Source organism: Erpetoichthys calabaricus, chromosome 9, assembly GCF_900747795.2.
Source record: "Erpetoichthys calabaricus chromosome 9, fErpCal1.3, whole genome shotgun sequence".
NCBI lineage: Eukaryota > Metazoa > Chordata > Cladistia > Polypteriformes > Polypteridae > Erpetoichthys > Erpetoichthys calabaricus.
The window spans coordinates 194,186,404-194,206,800 of record NC_041402.2 but is presented as its reverse complement, the minus strand read 5'-3'; the positions used below and the strand labels follow the sequence as shown (position 1 = coordinate 194,206,800).

Here is a 20,397-nt window from a genome sequence, read left to right as displayed (position 1 = left end):
TGAGTGCCATTTTGGTGTTGATCTTCATCACCCCCAATGTGCCTGTGCCATGGTTACCTAAAATGCCATTGGCATACACAGAGTGGTACAAGGGTTAAACCATGCAGCAGTGTGAGCTGTGTGGCTGTGCTGCCCAACGTGGGTGTAAGATGGCGGTCGCAGTGGGTGGCACTGCATTTCTAATCTGAATTTGCCAAGTAAGCCTTTTTTCTCTTTCTGAGATTCTTGAAGTTGTGTACCCTAATTATGTAATGTCACATTTTAATAATTGAAGCTCTTAATGTACTTTATGCATTTTAGTGACAGGAAGTCTGTCCATCCATCTGTGTAATGTTTGTAACTGGCTTGGCCACTTAAGAGTTGCAGGGTCTCTGCACAGGTGGGCAGACTATCACACACACACACACATGCAGCCATTTAAAGGCTCCTATTAACCGAGAACAGGCGCACCCTCGGAGGGCACAGAAATAGGAAATTGGCACAAGCCAGTGGCCTCTGCTGGCAGACACTGGAATTGCACACTGCCTGTGCTGAGACAAACTAAATTATCTGTGAAGGGTGGAGAATACGGTGGGGCTCTGGGAGACACAGAATCAGGGGGCTGGAGACCTCCAAGGAAGTGAAAGTGAAGGCCCAAGAACTGCAACACCTGAGGTGACGTCGTAAGACGACAGGACTTGAGGAAACGTGAATGGATTTTACGAAAGCACAACATCCCATTAATGACGACCTGTTATGTACTCTCACTTTAAGGTGATGAAAGGAAAACCGAGGAGTGAGAGATGAATTTAGGATGGGCAATCTCTGATGAGCTGGGCTTTGTGCTTATGTGGTGGAAAAGTCCAGGACTCCATTTCCCAGCAGTCACTGCTTCAAAGAATAGTTTTGATTGCTCTGTCATCCTGTGTGCCTTTCATGATGTAATGTAAACATTTTTATTTAAAACTCGTATGATTAGACACAACCTTGAATATCCATAATTTCTGACCGATGTACAGTTAGGTCCATAAATATTTGGATGAGACCACTTTTTTCTCATTGTGGTTCTGTACATTACCACAATGAATTTTAAATGAAACAACTCCGATGCAGTTGAAGTGCGGACTTTCAGCTTTAATTCAGTGGGGTGAACAAAACTATTGCATAAAAATGTGAGGCAACTAAAGCATTTTGTGAACACAATCCCTTCTTCATTTCAGGGGCTCCAAAGTAATTGGACAATTGACTCAAAGGCTATTTCATGGGCAGGTGTGGTCAAGTCCGTCGTTATGTCATTATCAGTAAAGCAGATGACAGGCCTGGAGTTGATTTGAGGTGTGGTGCTTGTATGTGGAAGATTTTGCTGTGAACAGACAACATGCGGTCAAAGGAGCTCCCCATGCAGGTGACAGAAGCCATCCTTAACACTACAATTACCAGAGCCTACGAAAAAACTGCGTAGATCCGGCCCACCTTAAATCACTTCTTAAAACCGTTCTCACCTCTCCGCCAGGGTCTTTTGTCTTCTAAACGTGCAGATAAAGACAAGCTGCCAGCAGCCGACTATTTCATTCCCCCTACCGACTTAGAACGTACACGAACTTCTCCCAGCTCATGCCTTGATTGATTATCTGGGAGTGAAGTGGAGTTTTAGAGTGGAAATAATAAATCGTTATTTGGAACACACGCATTTCGTGTGTGTTGCGTTTCTACAGTAATCGGTGTAAACACCAGTGGCGGACCGTCAGGGCCTGCACGACCTTCTCTGCTGGCCTAAAAAAATATCTGAATCACAAACTGATGTTAATTATATTTTGTCCATGAATACTTATTAAATAATTCCAAATATTCTGTCCGCTTCCTTTCATAGCTTTTCCGATGGTTGTGCTGCTTCCAGACATGTATTTTCGTATTAAAGCATTTAACCAATCACATTCCAGCCATCATTTGTTGCCAGGCAGGGTCAAAGTCAATGAAGTCTGCCCAGAGGCCTTCACAATCCGTGACAGAAAAGTTGTCTCTGTCCAAATATTTATGGACCTAACTGTATGTAAATATATCTATATAATTTTATTTGATTTGATATACTGTGTGTGTGTGTGTGTGTGTGTATATATATATATATATAAAATATGTAATATATGTGTGTGTATGTATGTATGTATGTTATATAGGTTTACTGTCAAATAATGCAAAGAGTATGCAACACATGTTTTTCCCTTATTTGGGCTCATCAGGTGTACACACTCCACTGCATCCCCTCGCGAGGATCGAACCTCAGACGTCAGCGTTAGAAGTGAAGCCCCTTTACGTAGCGTCACGGCGTGTGGTTCGTTTATTTGACAGCCTGGAGATCGGAGTAATTATATTCATAGCATTCATAGTCTGAAACACGATCTGATTGTATGGGTGGTTACCTACCAGGTAACGCATGTGGTTGGTCTGCAAGTTGACAAACATCCGCCACGGTGCCCTCTCAGTTGCGAGAAGCAGATCATAGAATGTTACCTACTGTATGTGTATATAATATATATATATATATACATATACATACACATATATACATATACATATATTCACATATATATATATATATATATATATATATATGTATATGTATATATATATGTATATAATATATAATAATGTATAATATGTGTGTGTGTGTTTGTGTATTCTAGCCTAAGTAGGAGCAAAGGCAACAGAAATAAAAGTCAGTCTTCTTGACTCTCTCTGGTATATCAGAGCTTATACAGTGGTCTAACTGGAAGGGGCGGAGTCAGTTGCCCTCACTGGATGTCATTTTGCCGCTGCAGATGAAAGAACAGGTGATGCTGTTAGTGACGATGCCCCCTCATGTCCTGGCCTGGTATTGCTTACTTCATATGAGCCTAGAAGGTGATCCTCTGACGTGCATGTATGAATATGTATAATATACACAGTCATATGAAAAAGTTTGTAAACCCCTCTCAGCCTGCATAATAATTGACTCTCCTTTCAACAAAAAAGATACCAGTGGTATGTCTTTCATTTCCTAGGAACATCTGAGTCCTGCGGTGTTTTCTGAACAAAGATTTGTAGTTATGCAGTATTTAGTTGTATGAAATTAAATCAAATGTGAAAAACTGGCTGTGCAAAAATGTGGGTCCCCTTGTCATTGTGCTGATTTGAATGCCTGTCACTGCTCAATGCTGATTGGTTGATGAGCTCGTTAAGCCTTGAACTTCATAGACAGGTGTGTCCAATCATGAGATATAAAGGTATTTAAGGTGGTCAATTACAAGTTGTGCTTCCTTCCCTTTGACTCTCCTCTGAAGAGTGACAGCATGGGATCCTCAAAGCAACTCTCCAAAGATCTGAAAACAAAGATTGTTGAGTCTCCTGGTTTAGGGGAAGGCTACAAAAAGCCATCTCAGAGGTTTAAACTGTCAGTTACATCTGTAAGGAATGAAGTCAGGAAATGGAAGGCCACAGGCACAGTTTCTGTTAAACCCATGAGGTCTGGCAGACGAAGAAAAAATACAGGAGCGGCATATGAGCAGGATTGTGAGAATGGTGACAGACAACCCACAGATCACCTCCAAAGACCTGCAAGAACATCTTGCTGCAGATGGTGTATCTGTACATCGTTCTATAATTCAGCGCAATTTGCACAAAGAACATCTGTATGGCAGGGTGACGAGAAAGAAGCCCTTTCTGCACTCACACCACAAACAGAGTCGCTTGTTGTATGCCAATGCTCATTTAGACAAGTCAGATTCATTTTGGAACAAAGTGCTTTGGACTGATGAGACACAAATTTAGTTATTTGGTCAGAACAAAAGCACTTTGCATGGCGGAAGAAGAACACCTGCTACCTACTGTCACATTTGGTGGAGGTTCCATCATGCTGTGGGGCTGTGTGGCCAGTTCAGGGACTGGGGTCCTTGTTAGAGTCGAGGGTCGGATGAATTCAACCCAATATCAACAAATTCTTCAGGATAATGTTCAAGTATCAGTCACAAAGTTTAAGTTACGCAGGGGTTGGATATTCCAACAAGACAATGACCCTAAACACAGTTGGAATCTACAAAGCCATTCATGCAGAGGGAGAAGTACAATGTTCTGGAATGGCCGTCACAGTCCCCTGACTTGAATATCATCGAAAATCTATGGGATGATTTGAAGCAGGCTGTCCATCATATTGAACTGAACTGGAGAGATTTGGTATGAAGAATGGTCAACAATACCTCTATCCAGAATCCAGGCACTCATCAGAGGCTATAGGAGGACAGCATCTAGAGGCCAAAAGGAGGATCAACTAAGTATTGATGTCATATCTCTGTTGGGGGGCCCACATTTATGCACCCGTCTAATTTTGTTATGATGCATATTGCATATTATCTGTTAATCCAATAAATTTAATATCACTGCTGAAATCCTACTGTGTCCATAAGGCACGTCAGATATTAAAAGGAAGTTCAGCCAATGAGAAACAAAAATCCAAAGAATTAAGAGGGGTTCCCAAACTTTTTCATATGACTGTGTATATATGTATGTATGTAATACATACATATCCAATCTATGTAAAATATATATCTATATAGATTTTAATATGTACTGTATATGTCTGTATATGCATATATATTTATATGTATGTATGTATGTGTGTGTAACGTTTTCTGAGGAGCAGTGACTCCGTGGTTAGCGTCTTATCCAGCCAGTGTTATAACATTTTGAGAAAAATATATAAGATTCCAATAACAGAAGGGGTCCAGCATTTTCAGTACTTGCACTCCCCTTGAATGTCCCAGACCCTTGATATTCGTTAATATTGACAAAAACTGGCAGTCCCTGACGTGTCACCTTTGGCTGTGAGAAGTGTGTCCTCTAGAGGCCAAGTTGTTGAACTGCAAGCCACAAAGGTGCATAGCCCACCTTGGGCATACCGGGTGACCCTGCCACCGCTCACATGGTGAAATGTTAAAAAATAATTGTGCTGTTGTATTTTTTTTAAGATGTGCTGGATGAAGGCACCAAACCTGCAGACCGGGATGGCTGCATCACCACAGCTTTGTAGTGGTGAAGGATGCAGGTTCAGAGCCCACCACTGACACTGTGTGACTCTGAGCAAGAGCCTGAGCTCCATTTGGAAAAAACAAAGAAATGTCAAAAATTTTGTCTGAAATGTTGGATAAAGATATCACCCTGATGAGTAACAATGACAGTAATGCTTATGCAGGTTGGTTTGATCCAGTATGAGTTCCACACTGACAGTCATCACTACAGCTCACGAATGCCAGTTGTAACCCCCGCTGCCATGAACTCCTGTTGGCATTTGACAATCTGGTGAAATGTACACGTCTGTTGGATTTGGTGCTCAAGTCATTCGTGGTACAGGCAGATCTGTGTGGGCACCCTGGGGTGCCATTGTGTGTGTGGGCACCCCCTGTCCTGTTGCCTACTGACCCTTCTGTCTTTTCTCTTTTCTTTTCAGGTTGTGCTTTTCAGTGTGAAGTTGAATCTGCAATCGGAGCTCGAAATGGAAAAGGTGAGTCTTTGCAGGTCCAGGCGGTCATTTAAAATACACCGTGTTGCCCGTGTCAGTTTACTTCACCTTGTGAACCACCGCCACATGTGACCACCCATCCGCCTTCACTCTCTTGGTGTTCAAGTTCATTCAGACACTGATTAGCCCCTTCAGCACAAGGCTGATTTTTCCACAGAACTCCAGGCGGTGCTGTTGGAGATTTTTTGCATCCCCAGCCCACCCCACTAGTTTAACCCTTCGAGGGATAGCGGCTTTTCTCTTCTTGTCACGTGTGGGAGACGACGTGCAGATATCACAGAAAAAAACAAACTGGAACTGAACAGGACTGGGAGCTCAGTGCGTTACTCCTGGTCATTAGTTATGGAGCACCTTTCACGTCAGTCTGTCTGGGTTATGTAAAGCACTGTCTGTTATATAGCGCCTTTCACATATCAGGCCATCACCTTTCACATCTGTTCATATTTCAGTATATCTATGTGCGCCCCAGTTCTTCACATCTGTCAATTACATGTACATATAACTATGGCCATGTATAGACCTGTCTAACAATCAATTATATAGTGCCTTTCATATCTATCTATCTATCTATCTATCTATCTATCTATCTATCTATCTATCTATCTATCTATCTATCTATCTATCTATCTATCTATCTATCTATCTATCTATCTATCTATCATATTGCACCTTGCACATCTATCTATCTCTCTATCTATTATATAGTGCCTTTTACTTAATGTGATGTTGAGTAAGGACTACGGTACCCAGAATGCACCAGTCGTGGAGTGCCTGCCGTCTTCATACTCCTTGTGTGCTCATTATGGAGCTGTCTGTGACAGAGGGCTTGGCTCCAGGGCGGTGATAAAATGCACATTGTCACACCTGGCAGTGTTTTGTCATTGTCCACTTGCTCCTATATTATGGTCTGTATTCAAGTCCCATTATGCAGTCATATGTGAATATGAAGCGCTGTCCTTCCATGTCCCTGCTATGCACCATGAGTCAGGGTCCCATTCTTGGACAGCATAGCAGCCCAGTTTTTAAATGGTGACCCCTCATTATTGTGACTTATTTGTCAAATGACGGTCCTCAGAGCTCTTTTAGCCTACATTTAAATGTGCTTGGTAGAGACCTGGCACCAGCAGGTCAGTTTGCCCAGCCAGTCCACACCTCACTGCTTCACGGCTGGCGAGTGGGCACTGCCCGTTGACCTTAAAGAAAGTTCCTGCCCTACACTCTGTTTCCTTAGCACACCCTATTTAATGTAGTGCCTTTCTCAGTGACCCCTTAACTATTAAGAGTGTCCCTCATTTTTGTGTGCAACTTGTAGTCATCCGTGGTATCCCAGAGTGCCGGAGTTGGGTACCCCGGGCATGGTGCTCACATCCTTACTGTCGTTTGCTTTCAGGTTTGTGTCCCCCTTATCTTGATGGACAAGCTGCAGCTGGCAGAGACGTTTGTGTCGCACTCCGTGGACTTGCAGCGCCACCTACTGAGGCTTCTCGACTCCTGGTGTGCTCGGGACTTCGACTCGGAATCACTTTACAGGTGGGTCTGTCTGCAGGGGTACCCCCTCTGGACCCCGATAATCAATGTGTGGCTGCGGCCATCCTCGAGATCGGGTTAGCGAGAGCTGGTCGGCTCATCCTGGGTGGTCAGTTTTTCCGGACTTTGGGTATTTTCTTTCAGAGAGTCCCACGCATGCCTTACGGTAGCTGTCTGCCGTTCGTCTGTTGTCGATAAACCCTCGAGTGTGTGCCCACCCGCCCGCTCGTGCGCTCCTGATGGTTTCAATTACTGCCGAGTTTTCACGTCCAGACGACGAGGCGAATGGTGGGCTGCTGATTTGAGGCCGCCTTCCGGAATGAGCCTTTTGGGGATAGGGGGAACTGCTGTGAAAAGTGAGCAGCCTCGTCACCGGCAGTGACATTGCAGTCATCCCAGGGACCATCTTGCTGTACGTAACGCCTTTCACGGCAAACGTCATCCCAAAATACACTGTGGTGAAATGAACCTGAACAGTGTCACAGACGCTCAGCGCGGTGTAGTGGTTAAGGCTTTGGACTTTGTGTTCAAATTCCACTTCTGACACCAGTGTGACCCCCAGAAGGTCACTTCACCTCCCAGGGCTCCAATCTGAAAACTAAAAGAAATGGATGGGTGTTGTGTAAAGAAGTAGATGTACAGTAAATGTCACATTGACAGGCATAAATAATATAGTGCCTTTCATATATCAGGCCATCACCTTTCACATCTGTTCATATTTCAGTATATCTGTGTGCGCCCTGGTTCTTCACATCTGTCTGTTACATGTACATATAACTATGACCATGTATAGACCTGTCTAACAATCAATTATATAGCGCCCTATCTATCTATCTATCTATCTATCTATCTATCTATCTATCTATCTATCTATCTATCTATCTATCTATCTATTATAAAGTGCCTTTCACTTATGTGATGTTGAGTAAGGACTACAGTACCCAGAATGCACCAGTCATGGAGTGTCTGCCGTCTTCATACTCCTTGTGTGCTCATTATGGAGCTGTCTGTGACAGGGGGCTTGGCTCCGGGGCGGTGATAAAATGCACATTGTCACGCCTGGTAGTGTTTTGTCATTGTCCACTTGCTCCTATATTATGGTCTGTATTCAAGTCCCATTATTCAATCATATGTGAATATGAAGCGCTGTCCTTCCACGTTCCTGCTATGCACCATGAGTCAGGGTCCCATTCTTGGACAGCATAGCAGCCCCCCCCACCCATGTTAAATGGTGACCCCACATTATTGTGACTTATTTGTCAAATGACGGTCCTCAGAGCTCTGTTGGCCAACATTTAAATATGCTTGGTAACAGTAAATGTCACAATGACAGGCATAAATAATATAGTGCCTTTCATAGTGAGCCGTGGGCCTGAAGGCTTCAGAAATCAAACGTTGTCGTGTATGTGGTGCCTTCTGTAGAGAGAGCACACCACCCTAGAGAAGGCTGCTAACTTACAGGGCTCCTTTCATGGTTATACTGGGTGGTCCACCTCCTCTGAGACAACTGCGTCACGTGATGAAGAGCAAAAATAATCAAATGAGGTACTGACATTTAGAGAAGACCCGGAATGAGATGTCCTTGTGTACCAATACATCTCTGTGCCCATTTCAGACACGACTGCGGCCTCCTATCTGGTGGCAGACCAGATGGGAGTTGTCTCGGTGGAGGTGGGCCACCCTGTATATACACTCTAATTACATATATATATATATATATATATATATATATATATATATGTATGTGTGTGTATATATATGTGTGTATATATGTATGTGTATATATATTGATCATACCGACCATAGTCACCTCTACCCCCCCCCCCCCCCCCCCACTTAATGTGTTGCTATATATTGCCTTTAATTCTTGTAGGTCTAAGCATTATCCTCTGATGAAGTCCCCTGGTAGAGGTTGAAAGCTCAGGGAAAAAACTACTTTATGATACGTGATTAATTTTTCTCCCTTTGTGGATCTCCAGCTGCAAATATGCAAACCGTATCACAGACCTTTTCTTCCATATATGTATGTATGTATATATATGTATATGTGTGTGTGTGTGTATATATATATATATATATATATATATATATATATATATATATATAATACAAATATAATTATACAGTGGGTATAGAAGAGAACCCCCCTTCAAAATATTCCCGTTTTGTTTTACACCCTTCAATGTAAACACACAAACTAATATTCTTCCCAGCTTTACTTACTCAATGCATCCTCTAACATCCAAATGAAAGATCTCACAGCTACAGTTCAGAAAAATGATAAAAAATCAAAAAACAAGAAATCCTCAGATTTGCTTTAAGTCTTTGAGGGCTGAATATTTTTTTCCAAATAACACAGTTTTCTGAAAAGCACACAGAGCAATGATTTCACACTTAAGTCAACATAAAACGTCTGTTGCTATGTGCTGTGGGTGCTGTTGGCGCATGTTCGGCATCTCTGGCAGCAGTGGCTGCATTGGGGGCACCTCAATGGTCAGCAGGAATGCACGGTGGCCCAGCTGTCTTCGCACAGCAAGTGGGTGGCGGTGATGGTCGCAGTGTGACACAATCTGGTTTGTTCCTCTTGTCATCATAAGTGGTGGTCCTCCCAGGTGAACGCTGCTGTAAGCGCATCAGCTACACGAAAGTGTTCAGCACCGCGATCACCTGGGGACCGATCAGATGATGCTGGTACCTCACTTTTGTTTTTGATCTCCAGATTAACTTGCATCAAACTCAGAGTCTGACAAGTCAGAGTCCGATTCAACGAAACTTTGCACGTTCGATTTGGTCTCTCACCAGATGTCAGTTCCATTTTAGAGGTTGTTTGCTCTTTGCTACTCATGCACGTGTAGCGAATCAAGGTTAAATCAACAAAGTTATGTAACTTTCCTTCTAGCAAAGAGAGTCAAACTAAAACATAAGGACGAGTTCTGTTGCAGTTTACAGCCGATTACCCTCCTCTACTCCTGAATTTTGACAAAAGTCGACATCAGCCCTGAAAGAGTTAATGACAGCTTTGAGTCTTCTCTATCATCTTTGCACACCTAGATTGTGTAATATTTGCCACCCACTCTTCTTTACAGTTTAACTGTTCAAGTTCGGTCACATTAGATGGTGAGTGTTGGTGGTCTGCTATCTTCAGATCTTTCCACAGATTTTCAATGGGATTTAGGTTTGAGGGTGGCACAGTGGCGCAGTGGGTAGCGCTGCTGCCTCGCAGTAAGGTGACCTGGGTTTGCTTCCTGTGTCATCCCTGTGTGGAGTTTGCATGTTCTCCCCGTGTCTGCGTGTGTTTCCACCCACAGTTCAAAGACATTCAGGTTAGGTGCATTGGCGATTCTAAATTGTCCCTGGTGTGTGAGTGTGTGTGCCCTGCGGTGGGCTGGCGCCCTGCCCGCGATTTATTTCCTGACTTGTGCCCTGTGTTGGTGGAGATTGGCTCCAGCAGACCCCCCGTGATGCTGTAATTAGGGTATAGCGGGTTGGATGATGGATGGATGTATGTAGCTCTGGGCTGTGACTGGCCACACCAGGACATTCACTTTTTTCTCCTTCAGCCCCTGTGTGGTCCATTTTGCTGTGTGCTTCAGGTCATTGTTGTGTTGAAAGGTGAACATTCTGGCAGAGGGTAGCAGGTTTTCCTTTGAATTTGACAGTATTTTGCCCCATCCATTTTTCCTTGTACCCTAACGAGAGCCCCAGGCCCCCCACCACAGGATGCTGCCCCCTCAATGCTTTACTGTTGGTATGGTGTGTTGTGGATGGTGAGCTGCATTGGTGTACCGTTTGGTATTGAGGCCAGATAGTTTGATTTTGGGCTCATCTGACCAGAAGACCTTTTTCCACTTGGCATCAGAATCTTCAAGGTGCATTCTGGCAAAGCTCAAACGAGCCTTAATGTGGCCTTTCTTGAGAAGTGCGACCCTGCCGAACAAGCAACAATGGTGGAGCGCTTGTGAAATTGTTGTCACATGCACACCATTAATGACCACTCTTTGCCATCAAATCCTGGAACTCCTTCAAAGTGGCCATTGGCCTCTCGGTAGCCTCTCTTACCAGTTTCCTCCTTGCTCTTTCATCCCGTTTGGAGGATTCAGGGAAGGTCCTAGTAGTACCAAAGACTTCTTTATGATGGACTTTACTGAGCTCCTTGGGATTGATGAAGCTTTTGAGATTTTTTGGTCTCCATCTCCTGCCTTATGTCTTTTGAAAGTGGCCTGCCACCCATAGTCAGTTGTGTGCTGTTAGTGGCACTACCAAGCAAGGGAATGAATGCTCCAGGAACAGCTTCACTAATCACATGGATTACAATTGATCACAGCCAGTAACTGCAATGGGAATGGTGGGCACTGACACCTGATTGAGTTTGGTGATCCTTTATTCATCTCAGGATTTCTTGTATTTGATTTTTTAAAATTCTTCTGAATTGTAGCTGTGATATCTTTCACTTGGATGTTAGAGATTGAATTGATTAAGTAAAGCTGGGAAGAAATATTAGTTTGTGTGTTTTCATTTAAGGCTGTAAAGCAAAAAAAGATGGGAATATTTCGAAGGGGGGGGGGGGGGGGGTTTCTTTTTATACCCACTGTATATACTGTAGATAGTTAGTTTTGAGACACAAATATTAATTTTCACAAAGTTTGCTTTGAAACTTTTGAACTGCTTGTCATTCTTCTTCAGTCTACCAGAGAAACATTTGACAGAAAGATCTAAAAACACTGAATCACCAAACTTTGTCAAAACCAACACTGGCGTCATTCTCAGACTGTTCAGTTATGTGGCAGCCATACGTACCACCTGCACTCCTCACCCACCTGAAGCTCAGCAGGTTTAGGCCCGGCCACGACTTGGATGGGAGACCATCTGGGAAAAACTTGGGTGGCTGCTGGAAGACGTTTTGGTGAGGCCAGCAGGGGGCGCTTACCCTGTGCTCTCTCTGTTAGGATCTCAATGCGGTGACAAGGGGGTACTGCTGTATAAAAATGTCACCGTCCTTTGGAGGAGACATCAAACCGAGGTGGTGGACGTAAAAGATCCCTGGGTATCCTTTAGTAAAGATAAATTGCCCACCATGACCTGGTTATTCTGGCCCCCCTCATCATCCTCTCTCTCTCTCTCTCTCTCTCTCTTTCTCTCTCTCTCTCTCTCTCACACACACACCACTTCACTGCCTCATCAGCTCATGTGTGGTCAGTGTGTAGTAAATTGCTGCCATCACATCATCCAGGTGGGCGCTGCACATTTGTGATTGCCCACCAACAGTGTGAAAAAGCGCTCTATAAATGTAAAGAATTCTTCTTATTATTGTTATGGTAAATATAGCACTGAAGCAGGTAACTGATCTGCCGGTTTATGAAGGATGATGGTGGGTGTGGGCGGGTCTGGGAGTACGGACACCAGTGATGATGTCAGTGGTTGGAGCTCGTCAGTCACCCGGTCTGCAGAGAGAGAGAGAGAGAGAGGATCAGAGAACAGCGCCATCCCCTGCCTCGGCGGGTAATTACATTTACTGGAGCCCTTAGCTGTCCCCCAGCTTTTCAACTGGGTTTATTTAATATAGCGCCTTTCATTGTGTGCCACATGTCGAAGTACATTAGTACAATGATGCTTTACATTGGGAGAGCAGTAGTAGGGTGTTGTATCCTGTTAGCCATTATGGATGCAATGAGAAGTCAAGCAAATGACAAGTTTTATTGGCTAACTAATATTTATTTTATTTATTTATTTTTTATTTAGTAATTTTTTGTTTATTAATAATTTATTTTTATTTATTAATATTTTATTTAGTTATTTTTTTATATATTAATATTTAATTAATTTTTTATTAACATTTATTTATTTACTTTTTTTATTTATTTTTTATTTATTAATATTTATTTTACTTAAATAAAGATTTTTCCAAATCAATATGCAGACAACAATTTTGGATGATCCGCTGTGGCAACCCCTAACAGGAGCAGCCAAAAGAAGAAGATTTTCTATTTTATTTATTTATTTGTTTGTTTATTTTATTTATTAATATTTATTTATTATTTTTTATTTATTAATATTTATTTATTTATTTATTTTATTTTTTTATTAATTTATTTTTATTTTTTATTTATTAATATTTTAATTATTTATTTTCTATTTTATTTATTTTTTTATTGTTTATTTATTAATATTTATTTACTTTATTTTTATTTATTAATTTTATTATTTATTATTTTCTTATTTTCTATTTTATTTATTTATTAATATTTACTTATTTTCTCTTATTTATTATCTTTATTTATTGTTTTATTGTTAGACAGTTAAACGTGTCATTTTTCTTGATTTCTCATTGCATAGGGAGTGCAGTGAATAGATCTTATTATATAGCGCCTTTCACCTTAAGCAATGTCATAAAATGTTCTGTAGACTTTAGAATTTATTTTACATCAACTATAATGATGCACGTGGTCACAGATTTATTTTCAACGAATGGAGTGTGTAATGAGCGTAGGCGCTCGGTACTTTTCAGTGGTGTGTAATATAGCGCCTTGGATTGTCAGATACCTGCCATCATATGTTAGGAAGGGGGCGGCGCCTTTGGTAGAGAGCACAGACCAGGCACTGTGAAAAGCAGGCAGAGTCATTTGGGTGGCCCATCACAGTGATGTTGCTGCTGTCTCTTGGACCCTGTAATATAGCGCCTTCCATGCCAAACACCCCTGCAATGCCCTAAACACTCCGTTAGTATAGCAGGTGTCACGGTGAGTGCCGTCACAGTGTGATTTTTGGGAAAAGCTGTCCGCTGTCTCCATAATAGGTGCAGTCCCTAAGTACTTCATGGTGCCTTTCATGGTGAGGGCTTTTAAAGTCCTGTGAGAAGCAAGCAGTCGCCGTTATGTGGCACGTTACACTGAGGGGTAATGCGGCCATCTCTCTTGGGTCTTCTTATATAGCGCCTTTGCCAGCTGAAGCCCCCTTGACCCCCCCGATGTGTGTCTTTGTCTTACAGCCAGTATCCCGGGTCTTCCTCATCCCTGAAGACAAGCCGCCTAAACCCCAGCGTGCTGAGGAAGCAGGTGTTCCGCCTCATGGAGCGCCTCAAGGTGGACGCAGGTCAGACGCCAGTGGGGTTTTTTTTTTTTTTTTTTCTTTTTCTTTGTCATTAATCGGGTGGCGGGTTGATGGCAACCGAAACACGGAGTATGTGTGGGATGACATGGCAAGTACGTTTCTGTGATCGTAGGACATGTTTATGTAACATAATAGCATTTCAGAGGAGACAAAGAATTGAATGAAGTCTTCAAACTGGCCTTGAGCCACACTGTCACCCCCTCCTGGCTTTCCAGCCACCTAGCGCCCTTGGATTAAGTGGGTGTCAGTTTGTTATATTAAGTTTATAAGTAAAAGGTCATTCTTGTAGAGTAAGTCATGCCTTTGGACATGTGTGTGTGCATCGTTGACATTAGGGGGCGCTCTTCGGCCATCCCCAAGTCTAAAATGAACAGAAGGAGCAGCAGAAAAAAAACGAATGGACAACAAAACTCTGCTGCCTTTCTGGACCTCCTTACACAAGTGGGTCAAGTCTGGCAGTTGGCAGGCTGGCTGTCCCACTCCCAGACTTACTATGTCCATCTTCTTCTCTTCTTCCATTGTAACTCTCACAGCAGCTGACTGACCTCCCAACTTCAAGTTCACTGCCTGGCACCACTGTTGGGGGCATTTGGAAGCCCTGGCATTCCATCTAGTGCCCCATGCCACTCAGAGTGCCATCTTAATTCTTTTAAGAACCAGTAGCCGATGCCCACCCCTGTATACAGCCGGAGTCTATATATAATATAGAAGACCCCAATGCTGCCCTCTAGTACCCCCCCCCCCCCCACACACCATTGGACACTTTGCATGTTCTCCCCTCGTGCCCCCCAGTTTTCTTATTTGTCCACCCTGGTTGGCCAACTGGCCTCCCAAATTTTGGGGGTACTGGAGTAAAAGGTTTTTACAAGCAGATGCAATTCCTGATGCCAGGCTCCTTTAGATGCCACTCCACTCATAGCAGTGCCCTTATTCTAATCCAAGATGGCAGGGGTTGACGAAGGACACTTTATCACACCCTGCAGAATTATTAGCATATGGAATTCCCTAACCAGCTCCATGCATTTCATGTGGGGGGGCTACAGCGGGTACAAGGCGGGTGCCAGTCTATGGTGGGGCCCAGACAGCCACACGCTCACTTTAAAAGTCACTCACTTCATCAAAAGTGCAAAAAATCTGGAGTAGTACCCGGGATTTGCATTTTTGCATATTTATGAATTTTATGCAAATTTTTGACACACTTTTGCTTAATTGCATTTTGATTTTTGGCGTCCCACTGAAGAATGTCTCAGATTTGGATCCCCAGAGGTCTCTCTTTACAGTAGGCACTGAGCTGCCAGTCGCTCTTTACTGGTAACATCACATGCCACCCTGGATGTCCTGCTTTACTTGTCACAAGTGAAGAAAGGAGCAGCGCTTAGGTCTGAAGGTGGGCTAGCAAAATAGACCGGGCTGTGGATGGGTGGGTGGGCGAGTGGGCCGGAAGCCCTCGACAGAGTGGCTGCTCTCTCTGATGTTCACATGCTACGGAAGTTTCATGCCATGCATTATGGCTGGCAGTCTTTCACTCTCTGATATTCCTGTCAAGGCGCTATATAAAACGCAGCTTCATTAATAACTGGCCGAGGACGAGCTGGCAAGCCTTCACCCTTCCAGGCAGCCAATGACCCGGTGGAACCTCATATAGCGCCTTTGACAGTAAGCACCTATAGTACAGTATGTGTGCCGCCAGGAGTTGTACATCAGAAGAACAAGTGAGGGCGGACTCGAACCTGGCACCACCGGGCACAAGTGAGGTGCCAGCCCTTCACAGGGCCAGTGTGGGCTTTTGGAATGTGGCAGTGAGAACCACAAAGACAAGACAAGGGGCTGTGCAGAATCCACAGCGATGGGGGGCGCGGGTGGTCTTGAACCCAGGGTGCAGGAACCCAACACTATCAGTGGACCCCCTTTCTATAAAGCCATGAAATTGAAAAGTACCAAGAAATGTGAACAATGGGCCCCCTTGGGCGCATCCCTCATACACCACCCTCCCCAAGGTGGCAGACCCCTCACCTAGGTGGCCATGTTTCGGCGCGCAGTGCATTGCATTGCATTATATGGTGCATAATTAAAGCGCTGAAGAAAGGCATTATATAGCGCCTTTCACCATAAGGGTCCAACACAGTGTGTTTTCAGGGTACCCCTCACACTCAATCTGGTGTTTCATCTCAGAGTGGTGTGTTGGCATCACAAACTTTATATTGTGCATAATTAAAGCACTACAGAAAGGAGTCATATAGCACCTTTCATGATAGCCCCAGCATGAAGTGCTTTACTTGGATTCATTTGGGGGGGCACCCCTAACACGAGACCCTTACCAAGCTAACGGCAGGCCCCTGACTTTGTGCTTTTCTATTTCACATTTGGCATGTTGGCACACATTGCTTGGCAGTTGGCATTATCACAAACCCTAAAAGCACTGTGGAAAAGCTTTATATAGCGTCTTTCACGATAAAGTCCAACCAAAAGTGTTGTACTAGAGTTGAATTTGGGGTGGGGGGGGGGGGCATGACCATCGTCAAGCTGGCATCTCAGACTTGGCTTGATGCTTGGCAGACACCGCATTGCAGTTGGTATTATCGCCACCTTGTAAACTGTGCTTCATTAAAGTACTGCAGAGAGGCTTTATATAGCGCCTTTCATGGTAAATTCTGACAGTTTGTTTTACTGGAGTGAATTTGGGGGCATCCCTCACCAAGCTGGCGGGGGCTAACTGCATGTTGGCACACTTTGCATTGAAGATGGCATTAATACAAACTGTTGCATTGTTAAGGCATTGCTTTACTGTATATAGTGCCTTTCACGATAAACTCCGCCATAAAGTGCTTTGCTGGTTTAACCCTTTGATGGTATTCCTTCTGTGTCTGTGCTGCCTTATGTCACATACTTCATGGTTTCTTTGGGGTCTGATTAATATTTAAATATATAGCGCCTTTTGTGGTGAGTATGAGGCACCCTACCCTGGCACAGTTTGGACTGTTGGGTGTTTTATTGCCACGGTTTTCAAACTTTTTTGAACAAGTACCACTCCGCGAGGACCAGTAAACTGAAGTACCACTGTCAATGAATCGTTAATTTATGCCCGTGTTGTTTTGAACAAATAGTCACTATAATCACTATAATGACTATAATTATGACGTTAAAGTGATATTAAACTAATTAAGGAAATGGGTGCCCGCGCTAATAAAAGCCGACTTGGAGTCTTCCACGCATTTACAGTAGTATACTTATACTATATATGATTATATGCAACGTATTGGCATTCTAGCAACATCGAATCGTGGAAAATAAAGGACCACACGAGTACCACTTGGCATGTCTTGAAGTACCACCAGTGGTACGCGTACCACAGTTTGAAAACCGTGGTTTTATAGCATCTTGCCATGCCCTAAAGAGCATATTGGAGGCATGGGCCCCACAAGCTGCTTCATCATCCAAACCTCCAGTGGCTTTCCATCTCTGGCCAGAAGGGGGCACCGTTTGGTCAGCATTGTAGCGGGCCTGCTGCAGACGTGCTGATGGTCCGCTGTCTCCCCAGGTGGGGGGTGTGTGTAGGGGGGGGTGTCATTTCACACTACCGGCCCCATGAATCACTCCCACTTGGCGACTCTCGTCTTGTTTTGTGCCCTTTGGCACTTTTTATGTCCGCGGCTGAAGATGTTCTTCGTTTTCTTACACACTTGAGATCAAAAGACTGGTGACAGAATTGTAGCGGCTGGATCTGCAGAGGGGGTTTTGAGGGGAGGGTGGGGGTCTTGTGAATCTCGATGTGCCATGCTGTGAGACCTGCTAACCTGCACCCCTTCTCTTTTTGCAGCCTTTTGCCCAAACGTCGTGGCCCAGAGACGCCTGGCATCACTGAGCTTCCTCATGTATAAACGCTTTGTGGAGGTAGGAGCCTGGCGCGTGCAGTGTCCTTAACATGCTGCGGGGGTCCTGCCAGGGGGTGTGTGTGTGTGGGGGGGGTGGAGTGGAAGGTGAAGGTGCTGGTTTGGGTGCAGGTGATAATTGGGCATCTTGGAGGGTCTATATATTAGATAGATATGAAAGGCGCTATATAATAGATAGATATGAAAGGCGCTATATGATAGATACATATGAAAGGCACTATACAATAGATGGATGTGAAAGGTACTGTATAATATTTAAATATAGATGTGAAAGGTACTGTATGATAGATATATAATAAAAGTGTGATAAATGACATTTGAAAGGCACCATTTATAATGTGGTCACAGAATTAGATATGAGGGATGTGCTAATATTTTATAGATACAAAATGAAAGGCACTATATAATATTGTGAAAAACTTTGCATTGCCTTTTATTATGTATAATATATTATATAATACATTTCTTTCATCATGTGTTAGATATAAAGGCACCATAATGTGATAGTAAAAAGCGCTATATAATTTGATGATGGATAGTAAGCACAGCATAGCATAACTTGTGATTTATTCAGTTGTGGCTGAGGGGGTCTCTTCGTGTGCCCCCAGTGTAAGAGTGCATGTGTTTCATTCAGGTGCTTTTAGTTCAGCAGTATGGCTGATCGATTTGAAAGGCGCTATAAATGAGAAGCATAGACAGATTGATAGAAACGTCATTATGTAATAAATGTACACCCAGGCATAAGTGAAAGGCACTGTGTAATATCGTGCTCGATTAATTATGAAAGGCACTATATAATGTTGACGTGTGGCCCTCTCGGTGGGGGACTCCACTCTTTCCACCCTCGGCTTCACTCGGCTGCTCGCCGTGTGTCTCGTGTATTTATGGATTATGTCAGGCTCAGTCTGTAGGGGCAGCTGATACAGACACCGGCAGAGAGAGTTTGTGTCTTCCATGCATTCTTGCCTTCAGTGTGGTAGGAGATGTTCTGATGCCCCGCGGGTATGTGACATTCCTACTCTGCCCCCACAAAGTGGATGAAATCAGGCGGGCGGCACACATCTGGCTCACTCGGGCGTTGGGGACAGGTTGAGCGGGTTAATTCACATTGACGGATCGCGACGTGCCCTTCTCACTGATGCCTATCTCTTCTTTCTAGAAAAGCATGTCTGAGGAGGACTGGGAGGACCACGTGCAGGTAGGTGCAACTCAGTATGGCAAGCAGCCGCTCATAGAGTGCCATGCAAAGTCGAGCTGCTTCCGTATTCTTGATGCTTTTTACTGATGGTTGCTCGAATGCCGGGTTGTGTGCTCTGTGACCGCCGTGCCCGTTTTAACCTTATCTGGCCTGCCCCCCTTAGCATGTGTTCCCATCATGTTTCTGGCTGACTGGTTGGCACCTGCACACCTGATCCACTTGTCGTGTCACTCGCCCGGATTCCTGCCCAGCCAGTATGACGGGTTCTGTGCAGTGGGGCAGGGTGGAAGGCGCCCCCTTGAGGGCAGAATTCCTAATCTCAAGCACTTTAATTGGCAGCACATCTGCCAGGCAGCAGCTGCCGTTTGTTATTTGGATGTCCACCAGTGGTCAGACCCCATTTGGGACCTTGGACAGAAGTGGCTTGATAAGCTGATGGGCTCTCCTGCCATGTCACAGAGAAGGCAGAGTGCCAGGGCTTCCTGTCTGGAGGTGGTGTATGGGATGGTGTGGCCATTATATGTGGATGGGCATCGGGGGCTGGCATGACGTATATGAAAATGGTGAAGTCAGTGGGGTGGGACAGCAGCCTGTTTACATAGTACCTGCCAAAGTGTGAGTCACAACAGTAAGACCAATTGTCCCCATTAAAAAAGTAGGATCCTCCCAGAGGGCTGCCTGAGGTCCTACCAGTAATGCCAACTGTGACCCACTAGGGGCACTCTTGGGCCTTGCCTGACCAAAGCAACAACACATTTAAAGATGAAGAGTGGGAGTAATGGAAACATCCAGGGAAAGACAGAAAAAATTAAGAATCCCAGATGAGCGGACCCCTGTGGGCACACCAGCTTCCCTCTAGTCATTCTGTCGCCTGCCAGTTGAGCTCTTACACCTCTCCCCATTGGTCATCTGGCCAGAAGGAGCTCTTAAGCTGTCACCAGGGTCCACTCCCTCTAGATGGCCTCCCTCTGGCCCGAGGATGACCCTGCAGTCCTGTGCCACAGTCCTAGTGTAAAACATACGAGGGGTCACCTGTCCTGTATCTTGCTACCCGCTGTCAGCCTAGAATTCTCTAGAAGGATTAAGTGGCCCCACTGCCCCTGAAGAAACTCTCTAAGTAAGATAAGAGTATGTTCTACCACTCTGAG

General features: G+C 44.2%; 1 protein-coding gene across 1 annotated transcript in view; it reads left to right on the top strand.

Annotated features, from left to right (window-relative positions):
• Positions 1–20,397, top strand: part of exd3 (exonuclease 3'-5' domain containing 3) — a 127,668-nt gene that overhangs the window by 16,258 nt on the left and 91,013 nt on the right. The window contains exons 5-9 of the mRNA XM_028808713.2: positions 5,456–5,509; positions 6,918–7,057; positions 14,040–14,143; positions 17,979–18,052; positions 19,211–19,249. Of these exons, the coding sequence (XP_028664546.2) occupies positions 5,456–5,509; positions 6,918–7,057; positions 14,040–14,143; positions 17,979–18,052; positions 19,211–19,249 (411 nt within the window). The remainder of the gene's footprint in view (positions 1–5,455; positions 5,510–6,917; positions 7,058–14,039; positions 14,144–17,978; positions 18,053–19,210; positions 19,250–20,397) is intronic.